A 15,080-nucleotide genomic window follows, 5' to 3' on the forward strand; every position below is an offset into this window, starting at 1 on the left:
AAGGTGAAGGGAGAAGTATATCACAAGTGTGATATCATCACAGAGAGTGAAAGCAAAACGACATAGGACGGTTTAATTCTCTGTTCTGCTTTATTGTGTTTGTTCAGCGGCATTGTTTGTTTACAACCACAACAACACATTTAATGATTATTGAAACGGCATCTCGTTAAATCAGCCAGACTCTGGTTGTGCCACAGTAATGAAACAGCAAAGGTGGTTCAAAGATAAATCTTTAGCAAAAAAAAAAAAAATCAATGACGTACTCTGTTAATCTGTCATCAGCTGGGGCATGATAGCAAGTGTACAGTACAAATACATCACTGTTTGTTAAAAATAAGTTGGATCACATTATCATTAATCAGTTGGAAATAATATCGAGGGCCCTGAGGCCAAACGATCGTCCTCCATTTAGAAAACTAACTCCGCTGGATTAACTGCCAAATTTAAAAAAAAGTCCAACAAAAGAAGAAAAACGGTTCATCAATTTATACTGCACGGTAAAAATCAGTGTTGTTGACATTAATTGCAAAAATAGAAATAAAAATCACATTGACTACTTGCACACACACATATAGTCCATCTATCAGACATTGTGGTTCTATTTCTACATTTCACACCTGGGAATCCACAGCTTCTACTCACAGCCTCATGCACGCTGCCATGCATTAGCCACATCCAATCCTGCTGATGACAAACTAGCTGGCGAAATGTGCTCACAGCATCTGAGCCTCATGTAGGGCTGGGACTGTAGTGTAGGGTCTACCATCATGTGATTTGCTGGAAGAGCCCCCCTCTCCTCCACCTCCTCCTCCTCCTCCCACCTCACAGGCCTGCCCCTGAGTGGCCTCTGCTAGGCTATGTTTCCAGGAAAGGGGCCTACCGGACAGGCTGTGAGGCCTAGGCAGGGAGACATTGGCTCATTGAGAAAAACAAAAACAGAGAGGGGCGGTGGGAAGACTCTCCCCTCTTACATAACTCTGCCTCCATGACAGGGAGAGAAAAAAAAGTTCCCCCGCCACAATGCAAAGAAAAACCTGTCCATCCGCCTCTCCTCGGCCTGCAAAAGCCGTGGCACTTCAGCACTGGAATTCGAGCAGAACTATTGTGCAGTGCTCGCTCGCAGTTGCACAATAGTTGCAACTCTTCAGACATACCACAGGCATGTCAAACACCCCGCCACATCTGAACGTTCACTTATATTACAGAAGAGTGCTATCACTGCACAAATTTCTGTTTGGATCGGGGTTAATATGATGATGTCGTTTTCTGTGCGACCGTAACAAACACATAAAACATGATGTAACGCACCAGGACACTTTATGTGCTGTGTTATGTTGTACAACAACAGCTCCAGTGGTGAGACGTTTACTGGAGCTCTCTCTCCTGTGGCCTGCACCGCCTCCCTGTGGCCAAAAGAGGAACTGCACGGAGTCAGCAGGATATCTGCAAGTCTTCAAATATATCTAGAGAAAAATCTATTCCCTCAAAAAAGGATTAGAAGATATTGAAAAGTCTTAAATTCGACTTGCATATTTCTCTTGTTTGGGGAGTTTCAGTCACCCCCATCAGAACCCAATCAATTCATGATTGGCATGTTTGTGATTCAGCCAAAAATGATTTGAATTTAATTTACAATTTAAAACTGTATTAGAAATTAGAATAAATTGTATGCAAAATGATTTGATAAAGGGCTGCTGCAGAAATTAGATCTTAACCAAACAAACAAACAAAGTGGAAGGAAACGGAAGTCTGAGGATAAAACAACAATTAAAAAATGAGTAAAAAAAGTGAAAGAAATCTTTGTTATTGCAATGAAGTAGTGAAAAAACATGATATAACGTTAAATAATTCGAGGCCATGTCATCTCTACTGATTTTCCATCATACTGAACTTTTATACTTTGACAATCAGGTATCATATTACATTCTACGAGGTATAAAAAGGCCTAAAACCTCTTGGTAAAAATGCAGAAACCCTGAGATTGTTTTTTTGTTGCTTGTTTTCATCTTCTCATCTTAATAGTTTTGTAGAACCAGTGATTGGGGTTCGAAGATAACGACAATAACAACGTCAGTTCCACGAAGACTTAGTAAGTGCAGTACGGTGCAAAATGTTTCAGGCACTTTAGATGTTTCAATTCTTATCTATCAAACATCAGGAGGCGTCTGATCGTTCCCAAATGAGCCCAGAGTCATAAAGAACCATCTTCAGAGACCTGCAGCAGATGGTCTGGCCTCCACTAAGCCCTGAACTCAACACCATGGACTCAGTCTGGGATCACATGAAACTAAATCCACTGAAGAAACTGTGGCAAGTTCTTATCCTTGTTGTTTGCAAACTACCTGAAAAACTGTGCAGTCGCCTCCAAATTCACTTTTCTCTATGTACAGCCATTTGTATGAAGTTAATTGACGAATAAAAAGTATCCATGTTATCATTTTGTAAGCAACATTTCAGTTAACAATCTTCTTGTATAAATAAATCAGCACTGAAGAAAAACTACATGAGGTGGATCAGTCAGGTTGCTCACAGCTGCGTCTTTGTGTTGAGCGAACGCACAACGTGGTTCAGGAGTTAAACTCCGGCTGCCGCTCGATCAGGATGGTCGTGTCGTTCCCTCTCCTGGAGGTCGGATCCAGACAGGAAACTCCCAGGGCTATCAGGCACAACCAGGCCTGCATATATATATATAAAAGAAATTATTTAAATAACAATCTTAAATATTTGCACATAAAGGGCACTGTTTGTCAGAGTGCTCATTTTGGCCCAAAACTCAAAGATATACATCTTACTTTCATAGAAGTCAGAGAACACCAGCACATATTGCTGAATTTTCTGTCGATCGAATCTTGAAATAATAATTGAAACCAGTTGTTCTCAAACATGGGGGGAGTGGGTTTAAATGGATATAACTTAAGCAGGAAAATAAGAGTTTCCTGATGCTATCGCGCTGACCTTTATTTCACCAAATATCAATTTGGATAATTTCTTTATTAGCCGCTCCCTGGCATTATTATTGAAAACATTGTGGGCTGGGGATGAGTGAACTTTTATTGGCTTCTGAATGGGGACATGGCAGAAACAGTTTGACAACCACTGATTTAATCTAAGAATTTGGAAAAAATCTGATTCTAAATCTAATTCTGTTTTAATTGAACATTACCTGACAGAAAATGACAAGACGACATGCTAACAGGCAGCCAAAAGCGACACATTTAGAAATATTTGTCGACAGTGTTAGCTGGTTTTGAGAACAGTGTTTTTCAGAACAATATTTTAGAAGGCAAAATCTGAGAAGTCTGACTTGAAATTTTGTTTGGATCTTGTCCAGATCGGGTAACTGGAGCTTCCAGTTAAACACGTTTCTTGTTCACAGTGGAACAATGCTTAACCACAGTAAATGATGTGCTGCTAAATCCTCTCCCCTGATGTCACCTACCAAATATCCAACAAATGTCAGGTATGCGATGGAGAGGAACGCTGCCAGTACGTAGAGCCAGACGCTGTCCAGTACCGTCACGTAAACCACAACAAAGTACATGTTAATGGCGCACACGATCAAGATCACCACTCCTCCTCCGATTTTAAACACCCTGCGGAGAGGAGACGACAGTCATGTTTAAAAGGAGAGAAAGGAAGTGGGGATTGTTCCCCCTTTGCATCTTATTATGTCAGATGAACTTACCATCCGTTGGCAAACTCATTCATGAGAGAAGGCAAACTGGTGAACGTGAGGATGGGAATGAGGGCGAATGGCAACTGTGAGACGAGAAAGCAGAAATATGAGCGACATCACAATGAAGTGATGGAAAGTAACTAAGTATATTTACTTGTGTATTGTACTTGAGTGCAGTATTTTCATTTTCTGCCACCTCAACATACACAAGCAAATATTGCTGTGTAGATTATTAATAAAAAGTATAACAAAAGGACTTCATTGATCACAGGGGGAGAGCACCTTATTGCTTGTTTATTTGAATTATTTTTAAAAAATGGCTTGAAAAAGCAGAGATGAAGGTGATATACAAGAAGGATATGTTGGTGATGTTGGTGGACGCTGCCAGTGGACCCGACCCTGACCTGCATGCTCTGCAGCACGTTGAGGAAGTCGTTCATGCCCGTGAGATGATGCACGTCCTGAAAGATGGCCACCAGCAGGGTGGGGGTGATGGCGAGGGAGCGGGTCAACAACACCCGGGCGAAACGCGACCAGCGCAGGTTCAGGAAACCCTGAGGGCAGGAAAACACTGTGACATTTACACCGAAAAGTGCCCTTGTTTACGAGCGTTTCAGCAAATCAACCAACATCCTGATGACTGTACCTCGCTCAGGTCACACACCGATGTAAAGCGACATGAACAGCCAGCAAGAACGGCTAAAATTCAAAAACACTATCGGACTGATATGGGAGAAAGTATTTGTAGTGAACATGAAGGACAGGGCTGACTGATTTCTTCCCTCCTCCACTGACCTCCATGACAAACTGGCCTGAGTACGTTCCCGTCATGGTGGAGCTCTGACCAGCTGCGAGGATCCCCAGGGCCCAGATGTAGAGCGCGGCTGGGCCAAAGAAACAGCCCAGCACCACTCCCTGCCACGGACACGCAAACAAGGAGGACGGTCAACAAAAATCCACAAAATCCGCAATGTTACACGTACCAGAAGACAAGCACAGTCTCACGGTGACAGAGGGATATGATAAGATATGAAAATGTAAATTTAAAGCTGCTTAAATCAATATTATTATATTAACAGCGGGTAAACTGTTAATTTCCCCTTCCCCATTACATCTATGGAGCATTTAATCTTCCTTGAGCTCATAGTTTTGGTTTTATGGCCCACGACTTTACTGTGTTGTTATTTCACTCTCACCAGTCGTGAAAATGTGAAAATAGTCCATTTTAAAAGGTCAGAATATGGGTGCAGTCAAATATTAGGGACAGAAGGTTTCACCACAGTGCTTTTGGGAACGGCTGGTCTGTTGCCGCTCTGTTAGTATACACTTATATTGTGCACATTAAGGAATCAGAACATGGGAGCGAATTGAAAATTGTAGCATTTTGCGAGCTCTATGTGGTCAAACATGGACTCATTACATATGTATATATATATTTTTTTCTTTGTTTGTCTATGCTATCACTGGGGTTACATTTATATATAAAATGTATATATATTGTTATTAATATTTTCAGATATGACCCAATATGAAACCTTTTATTTAACAGAATAAACAACACAGGAACTGTTAAAACAATTGATGTATTTTCTTTTTTTCTACATCATTTTGACATAGCTTTTCTGCTTCTTAATTAATGTATCGTCCAGTTTCCACAGTCAAAGGTAAAGTACCTGATCTCATCTTTGCTTTTCAGACAGATTATTTACAACATAGTCCTCTGAACCATGTTCAGTTTTTGTCATCGCAAAGAATACACGGACGGTTATATAATCCTTTCAATTTAAATCAGAGCCAACTATGAGCTAAAAGTCTGCGATGCTTTGATTTCCACCTTTCTTTTAAACATAATGTTTAATAGGTGGAGTACCCATTTAAATTCATATTCAGTAAAAAAAAAATAGAAACATTAAGTTGATCAAGTAAACGTTCCTCTCAGTAACAAGAATGTTGTAGCAATAAGCAGCATAGATGAATAACAGCTTGAAACTCACCCCTTTATAGATGTCCACCTCTAGAGTTTCATTGTCCATAGGGAAGAGACTTGAATGAGGACTTCCTGACTCATTGCAGACATTGTACTGGAATCAGAAAATACACACACCTCTAGCCCAGTAGCCCAAAAAACAGAACAGAAAAAAAAAAAAAAAAAAATCACATTTTTGAGATCCCATAACACGGCTTGAAATCTCCCTCATTCGATTGTATGAGCGACTGCAGAGATACTCACCACCTCCGTGTTTGTGCGACCGTAGAAAGCTTCAGCGAAAACAGCCACCACAAAGACATTGATGAGGAAAGAGATGAACAGCGCGACGGTCGACTCTATGAAGAAATATTTGTTGGCCTCCTTGACGTCCTTCTTGTTCGACCGATCCACCTCACGAGACTGAAAAGAACATTTGGCCACGTGCTGATGAGCCGATGCAGTCGGACAGTTTCGTGTAGGTGATTAGAAAACGGGAATGACGCGACCGTCCAGTGATTCATCGCACCTTGACGAGAGCAGAGTGGAGGTAGATGTTGTGAGGCATGATGACGGCTCCCACGATGCCGACGGCCTGAGTCATCTGAGCCGGCCCGCAGCCCTCGCAGTACGGCACGAACATCCCCGTCAGCAGCTGGCCCTGATCCGGACTCACTGTCACATACTGAGCGAGAAGAAGGCAGAGAGAAAATGTGTAAACTTAAGAAAAGCCTGTGCAGACTTTTATTGTGTGTAAATGAGGAGGAATGTGGATACACAACGTAGAGCGCAAACCCACAAAATGAATTCCTCTAGATCCTTCCTTTTGTCAGGAGCCTCAATAAACTTAAATGGATTCTTTCTTAGCTAATGTCTCTTCCTTTCGTGGAAATCTGTTTTTTTTCGTGCAATGACATCTGTCCCTGTGTTGTTGAGTTGCTGTCCAATATAGTAGTAAATATAAATAATACCTAAATATAGAGTAAATACAAAATACACAATAATGGTTTATGGATTTACTGTAGAGAAATATGACCACTGATCCCTAATGCATCATATTTCATAAACAAATATTTTCAACATCATGTGTGCAGCCACTGTTTGTCAAATGCTTGTACCTCGTATCCAAATGTGATGGCCATGATGGTAATAAGGAAGCCAAAAAAGGCCTCCAGCTTCCTCAGACCTGCAGAGCAAGAACATATTTCACTTTTCACTTTCATTTAAAAACTGATCCATTTAAAAGCTGCGACGACGTGTGAAGACGGCGACAAGAGAGCGTCCACAACGCACCATACTTGTCCAAGAAGAGGAAGATGAAGGTGTCGATGATGGTGATGAGGACACCAGCCCACAAGGGGATCCTAGAAGACACACAACATCAACATCCAAGTCGAGCTACAGTAAAGCTCTACGTCCACATTTTGAGTCTGTTCACCTTCCACTGGAGAGAAGGTTGAACGCGATGGCGCACCCGATGACCTCCTGCATGTCTGAGCCAATGATGGCCAGCTCCACCATCAGCCACAGGATGATACGAGGCACCTGGACAGACGACACGGGGAAGTGTCAGGTGATGTTAGGTGCAATGGTAGGGATATCTCGGCCTCTGCCGCTCCGGCTATGACCACACTTGATCAGGTTTCTTTCAAGAGCCTATTTAGTGCCTTTTTTTTTAAAAATAAACATAATCCGCACTAGTGAAAATGGAACAGGGATAATGTCCATATCAGAAAAGGTGATAACAACCACTCTGCTGACCCACACTTACCTGAAGATGCTGACTCGCTCTGCAGCTCCATTCGCTCGCCAGTGAGTCTTTTATTATTGACATCACTTTGACCCATTAGAAACTTGAGCCGTGGGTTTAAAATAGAACAGTTGATGTACAATAAGGACGGGTTGAGAGACTCTGTACTCTGAGTAATCTATACACAGGAGTTGGTGGCGAACTCAGAAAAGATAAAAGACACAACACGCTCTTGTTCTATTCATGTGGATCCTCACAAGCCTCTTAAATGTGTCCAGCAGAGGTGCAGTAGGGAACAAAAGGAGGGAACAAGACAGCTAGTCAGAGGATTTTCTGCCATGTGGGTTCATCACGGTTGCTTTTCCTCTTTCAGTTTTTTTTTACAGGAAGCAGATGTGTTTTGAACAAGCTGGATAGTTTGCTAAAACATATTAACATGTCAAAAGCTATATCCTATACCTACATCAGATTTGAGTTCTTTTGATTATATAATTCAGGGATTGCAGGTACTGCAGTGACAGAACTGGTTATGCAAAGAGTCAAGTTTCAGTAAAACAGGATTTTTACCCACAGCCTCTCATTTCTCTGAGAAAAAACCCCTGGTGGCAAGAGCCGCCCTCAGATGACAACAACAATTACAATGAGTGTTCGCAAAGCACCTGTAGATGCTTCACGCAAAAAACTGCAGAGATTAGTTCAAGTGGAAACCAACGGTGACGTCACCCAATGGTTTGTGAGCCGCCATTTTGAAGACACGGGCTTAGCGTTTTTGCCAGCGCCATCTTTTTTTTTCTGGAACCAGACGTAAAGCTAGGGTTGGGCCTGACAGAGCTCATCCACTGCACACACACCTACACCTGCGACCTGCTCCCATTGGATGGTATTAGCTGTCAATCGCTGTATTTTCTTATTCTAAATGGACCATAATGTATGAAATGAACATCATGCTGCATTGAAGAAAACTATAGATTGAACCATAAACTCCTCAGGAAAATGTTTAGAGACGTTATGAATCAAGTGAGAAGTAGAGCCGTTTTCTCATAGACTTCTATAGAAACCGACTTCTTTTCTGCAACTAGTGGAGTCGCCATCTGCTGGTCATCCCAGAGAACACAGGCTTCAGGCATAACCGCATTGGCTTCACTTTCCAGACCTGGTGACTGTACGTCCGTTTTTATACACTCAAAGGATCAGAGAACAGACTCACCGTGTGGTACTGGCGGTTGCAGACTTCGGCCAGGTGCATCCCGGTGACCACGCCCAGCCGAGCCGCCAGCCTCTGCAGCAGCAGGCCGATGATGGTGGCTCCCAGCAGCACCCAGAGGAGCTGACAAGACGAGAAGAGAGGCGTCAGAGCTTCATCAGCCACATTATTATGAGCTTAAATAACATCTGTTGAGATTTTGATCTTGTATGTTCACATATAATTACAAAGTTTGTAGCTGTAAACCCGCCCACCCCTTTCTCAAGACCAAGAGTCTACAGCAGGGTCAGTGGAATTCATCCACTGAATGTCTGGTAAAAAAACAAAAGAAGTAATATATAACTGGTGAGTAGCTGCAAAGATATTTCACTCTCTTTTAAAGTGGTGCATGGACTGACCAATCCTTTTGTAAACCTCTGAATAAGTTTTTTTAATGTGTGGAAAAGATTTGTCCCGGAGAAAAAAGATTCAAAGAATGATATTTTATTGATTTAAATTTGCACTCAGACGTTCATAGAAACACCCGTTTCTTTGCAGAGTGTTTTCACAGAATAACACAACGTCAGGCTTTGAATTTATTTTCTTTGACCGTTTCTCAGGGTTTTGTGCCGAGATGCAATCTGCATTCACTTCCCCTGTTTCGACAAACTTCACAGTTGTTGTAGCATGTCTGGTTTTATTCTTAGACCATGCTCTTTTTCTTCTAGGGTTGGGTAGGGTTTCACCTCCGAGTGTCTTTGTGTGTGTCCGTTGAGATGTTGCATCGATACTGTGTTGTATAACATTTATATCTTGATAGAAGACCATCTACTGTACAGCAGGTATAACTATCTTAGACCAGACTGTCTATGGTCTGGTAAAGACTTTTTTGATGCTGTTTTCTTTCTCTTCAACAATTAAATGAAACACTGTAGCTGAATTAATGCTTTGTGTCAAACCTAAGGGATTCATTTTTTTTTTTTGTGGGTATTTTGCAGCCTCGCCACTCCGAATGTCCGTCTTCCTTCAGGCTACAGGCTCAGTCACAGCCTCTGTGAATATTCACCCCACCCTTCATTCACTTCACCACAGGTTCCTGAAGAATTCAAGGAAGCGTTTCCAGTTTTGCCAGGACAAAGTCCATCTTTGTTAAACGCTGACCTGCCGCGTAGAGAGACTCTCTAATGACCAGCCGAGCTGAGAGAGGGAGGGAAGGACCTCTCCCTCAGGATGGTTCCTAAAAGCCAGGGACAGGCCCCCAGGGCTACAGACATGTAAAAGCCCGCCCCTCCTCCACTTCTTCCACATACGAGCAAGACCCCCGGATTGACTCATTTTGCTTCTTCTTTGTGGTTCTTCTGAGTATCTTTGTGGACATTTGGGGAATTTCTATTGTCATTTTTCCTTATTTTTGAGTCTTTTTCAGATTAGTACACATTCCTTAGCCTCTTTGCAGTAATTATGCATCTCTTTGTGGGGGGTTTGTACGTAGTTATTTTATATTGTCTTTTCTTTGTGGTCATTTGACCACAGCAGGAAATGTCATCTGTCACTTCAAACAGGGGCTCTGGCCCAGGGGCCCCATGACCTCTCAGGCTCCTCGGCCTTTTTGCGCCGCAGGCCGGTTCAGTTATTCACTCATGATGAAAGTACATGAAGAACACATGCAACAGAGTAAGCAGGATGCTACATGGCAGTGAGTTCAAGGACACAAAATGAAGTGTTTGCTAAAACAATGTTCTGTTAGTTTCTAACTATTTAATTAGTTTGATAATTTATCAGTTGTTCAAGTAATCTCTTAAGTAAGATTGCAACACTCCTGAATCACTGCTCCTATTCATTTTTTTATTTCCTGTGACTTATGTGATCATAAGATATATATCTTAGAATTTTTGACTGTTGGTCGGACGAAACAAGAAATATGAAATGATTTTTCACTGTATTCTGGTTATTTTGAAGACCAAGTGACTAATAAATTAAACAAGAAAGTCGTTACATGCAGCCCTACCTTGAAGCCAGCTTTCGCACCCGACTGCAGGTCCGACTCGATGTTACCTGGGTCCAGGTACGCTATGCTCATCAGAAACCCCGGCCCGGTGAAGGCCCACAGCTTACGCAGACTGAAGCTCCTCTACGGGTGAGAAACATTAAAGGGGACATGTTATGCTTTTTTTTTGTTTTTTTCCTTACCTGTTATATAGGTATTTAGTGTATGTAAAAAGTTCTGCAAAGTTAAAAAAAAGCCTAAAGTCCAGAGTAAAGGGAGCTCCTCTCCTCTGTTCTCACGGACCCCTGATTTTACCTCACTGTCGTCCTCGGGGACGGGGACCCTCTGGTCGAAGTAAGCGGTGGAAACAGCATCATTGTCTTGTTTCTGGAGGAAGACGGACGGAGCAGGGACTCTGTGTGTGTGTGTGGTCTGGATCACCGCTCCCTCTCCCGCCGCATCATACGCTGAAATTTGACACAAACGCGGTGAAACTGGGAAATCACTGAAGGATTCACACCATCCGCAAAATATACTTACAATGTAGGAAACGCACGACTGAGAAGTCGAGGTTAACTGCATTGTAAAGTTGTTGCTTTTTCACATTTTCTCTTTAATGCTCTGATGTGATCAGTATAATGAAATGATGTCTTCCCTGCAAAGTTACTTCATGTGTTGCTTTACATGGATGAACAGATAGATGAGAGATGCATTTTTTAAACTAAGAAACAGCAGTTGGGTTAGGGTTAGGGGTCACCAGGGTGCAACTGCCAGTCACCGCTTTTTTTTTTAAACACTTGAAGCTTTCTTTACCTATTTCATGAATGTTTATGCACTTTGTTAACTTTTGCCCTTTGAGTAATATCCCCATGTTTGAATGCACTTATTGTAAGTCGCTTTGGACAAAAGCGTCTGCTCAATGAATGTAATGTAATTGAAAGACTTCTTATCCGTGTTGACTTAAAAGTTAATATTCAAAATGTTAACATCTACAACTCCATGACTACTTTCAAACTTAATCTCCTGAGGAATATCTTGAGAAACGATCAAAAGGCTCCAAAACATCGACTAAATGGAGCTCGAGACGAAGATAAAACACACTTCTGCTACATCAAATTATGCTTAGTTCTTTCTCTTTTTTTTCTTGAGGATAACTGGATAGTTTTAACTCTGAAAATCCCCCTTTAGTTTACAGAGACACGCGTCCTGTGAAAAAGAGGTTACAAGCAGACATTTCCTAATCTAAAGTGATCCTGTGAAAAAGGTTGGAAACCTGTGATTTAGTGGCGTCAAGCTATTTCACAGAGTAAGTGAAAACGTTGTCCTGCTGGTGGCGCTGTAGAAAATGTAAGAGGGTCACCAAACCCCCTTTAAATATATCCTCTGGTTCCTCATGAACATCTGTACAAAGATTTTTATGTTAATAAACATCAGCTGTTGTTGAGATATTTCACTGTGGCCTGAAGTGGAGCCAGGACTCTGTCCACCCACAGTATATAGAGCAGAGATATGAAGAACAGAGATAAACTCATGTAACGACTGTCAACGGATTGACCTGGATTCCAGTGGAAAAGAAGAAGCAGATGATTTACGTCGCTCTTAAAAGTGAGGGGATTTGTGAGTCAGGACGACTGCAGACATGACTTCCTGTAGTAGCCGAATAAATCCCTTTGCTGAAAGGCCCCGAGCATTGAATAAAATCTGTGATGAATCTTCAGTAAACAAGAGTCTCTGGAACATAAACCCCCCTCACCTCGTCCTCCATTCTGTTCGGCCTCCTCGTACGTGGGACAGCTGGGAGGCAGAGAGGAGATGTGGATGTCGTCAGGTGTGGAGCCTCTGACTGGAAGCAAACGGGTAATTATACAGGGATTACAGTCACGTACATGATCACAGTGCACACAAAACAAAACCACCGCTCACTCGCACACGGAAAACACAGCAATCGAGGTGCACAGGTAAATCGTCAGGATAGCCTCAGGACACGGGCGGATTAACCTGCTCCGGGGGGGCTCCGGGGGCCCCCCGGTGATCCCCACTATCCTTGACAGCTTAGCTGCTTTCAGACATGCACGGAAGTCAGACATTTCTCTTGACATTTTCCGGAGAGAATGTTTGTGAGAACGCAAATGTATGAAAATGTTGCTCGAGACATTTTAAAGAACTTTTCAGGCCATCATACTGTATGTGAAAACTCCAGAAAATGTCCGAACCCAATTTACCTGACATTTCCCAGAGTTCTTATCTGAAAAGAGCTTTTTTTAAAAAAAAATAAGAATGTGACCATGTCACAAGCTTATAACACAAAAATAAATTAGGAAAGAATTCACATTTTGAGAAGTTGTAACAGGTAGATGTTGTATCTGTGTGTTATAATTAATTGTCTATCCAGCGCAGCTTTGATTTTGTAACAAAGTGGTAGAAAATTTAAAAAAAAATAAAAACTTTGGGGGGGCCATTCCCTGCTATGCTTGTGTCCAGTTGATAATAATAAACTTTATTTGCACAGCACTTTTCTTCACAAAGTTGCAAAGTGCTTAAAAGAACAGGAAGAAAATCAGCTCTTATCAAATTGTTCCACACAAAAGGGTATAATATATCACAGGTCCCAGAAAACAGGCTGTAATAGTAGGGAATTATACATTCCATTAAACGCATGTGATAAGATTAAAGAGAACTCTGTGAATCCTTGTTGAAATGTTCTGTAAACTTCAGGGAAACGTGAGACGACCAAAACCACAAAGGTATAAAGTCAGGAAGCATCACGAGCGCGAGCTAATGTCAAACACACGTGTCACGTGGGGAGTCAATTCAAACTCACCTGTCCGCAGGTAGCAGGACATCTTCTTCTCCACGTCTGCTCCTCACACTCGGCTCAGGTAGTCAGGTTCACCCGCGGCAGGAGGCGAACAAGCGCAGGAATCCGTCGCTACGTTCAGGTCAAGTTTGTGTTTTCTTTAATTCCTCCGCATCGTCGTTTCCTGGTTGTTTCCGGCGGAGCAGAAGGAGGGAGACGGTTGGACATCGTCCCTCCAGGTGGAGGTGTTGACTCACCGGACAGGTAAGTTAGGGAGGAGGAGGAGGAGGAGGAAGACAAAGGACAAAGTCACATAGAAGGTTTCATGAATGAACTCGGTCGTTTCTCCGGTTTCTACCATGTGACCCGGTTTACACGGTGGAACTAGGTCGAGCTGGACCCGGACTTGGACCCCGGAAGACTGCCAGACTATCAAAATAAGACAGATGTAAACCGGGTTATTATCAATTTATATTCATAACGATATGGAGTTGTTGTTTTTTTAACTCTACAATAAGAAGGTGTTTGCTCTGCGTAAAATGTTTTTTTTTCTTTTCTAATTTCTTTTCAAAATAAAATAGTCACCCAAAGAAAATGGTTTGCTTCCGGCAACAAATTTCAAAATAAAGCCTTTAACAAAAAGGGTTAGATAGAGGGTTATTTATTTTTGATGAAATGGCAGTTTGAATCTAGAGCAGCGTCATTTATGCACTTAAATATGGACTTATGGAGTTTTATTGTTTCTTGTTTTTGCCATTCCATGTGTTCTAGCGGTCTTTTTTTCTCCCAAAGAATTTAACATTTTATTGATCTTATAATAACAATACTACTGATACTGATAACTGATTGAGACAGTTTTTTTTAACTAAGCAGGGCATTAATATGTTGATGGGGGGGCAAAGATTATCTTCAAAAATATTTTTTTATTATTATTAAATACTGCAAACCTACTGTGGACTTGGACATTTTTCACTATTATTTAACATTTCATAGATTAAACAATTCATCATTTGATCGATAGATCAGCAGGTTAATAAATAATTAACATATTTGTATATCAGCCTTATTTTTTTTCATGAATCTAAACCCCATCACGTACATAAGAACGTTTGAATTATTTGGATTTGTCATGTATTATTTATCAAGGTAACAGCTTAATTTAAAATTCTGGTCATTTTTTTATCATTTTTTTTAGATACATTCAGACCCAGAGGGTTTTAAAAGCTGATTCACTGCCAGGAATAAAAAAAATCCTCCATTATTCAGGTCTTTCTTTTGGTAGCCCTTGAAAGTAGCCCAAAATTTAAAAATACAAGAATCGTTTCTGTGTCTGTAAATTATGTTTTATAAAATTGCATCATGCAATTTCCCTCGACATAAAATAAAAAACAAATTCTCGGAAGAAAATTTTGAGGACATGACCTCCCTGTCCTGTTGTGTTTTGTTCTATTCAAACACGTCTCACGAGAAATATCATGCTTTGTTTCAAAATCGAATTGACTTGACTCAATGAAAATGGATACATTTAATAAATCTAATAAAAAAAAATGTGATCCATCACAACACCAATTGTGTTACAATATTATCTAATTAGTGAAATGATAAGATATAGAAAATAGAGACTTAAAAACTTACCGGTCATGTTGTGGCGCTGCAACCTTGAGAATGTGCAGTTGCCTCCTGCTGCAGGTATTTCTACGCCCTCTAGCAGCAGGAAGAAG

At 41.3% G+C, this 15,080-nt stretch overlaps 1 protein-coding gene across 1 annotated transcript; it reads right to left on the bottom strand.

Annotated features, from left to right (window-relative positions):
• Positions 1-71: 71 nt before the first annotated feature.
• On the bottom strand, positions 72-13,732 carry LOC118316577 (natural resistance-associated macrophage protein 2-like). Its single transcript, XM_035644529.2, has 16 exons — positions 13,384-13,732; positions 12,316-12,405; positions 10,878-11,029; positions 10,584-10,706; positions 8,600-8,719; positions 7,081-7,187; positions 6,936-7,006; positions 6,761-6,828; positions 6,172-6,327; positions 5,907-6,065; positions 5,671-5,757; positions 4,472-4,591; positions 4,081-4,230; positions 3,686-3,759; positions 3,440-3,593; positions 72-2,675 (listed from the first exon to the last, which is right to left on the bottom strand). The coding sequence occupies exons 1-16, from the start codon at positions 13,403-13,405 to the stop codon at positions 2,568-2,570; spliced, it is 1,761 nt and encodes a 586-aa protein (XP_035500422.1). The 5' UTR covers positions 13,406-13,732; the 3' UTR covers positions 72-2,567.
• Positions 13,733-15,080: the final 1,348 nt, after the last annotated feature.

The sequence above is a fragment of the Scophthalmus maximus genome, chromosome 3, assembly GCF_022379125.1.
Source record: "Scophthalmus maximus strain ysfricsl-2021 chromosome 3, ASM2237912v1, whole genome shotgun sequence".
Lineage (NCBI taxonomy): Eukaryota > Metazoa > Chordata > Actinopteri > Pleuronectiformes > Scophthalmidae > Scophthalmus > Scophthalmus maximus.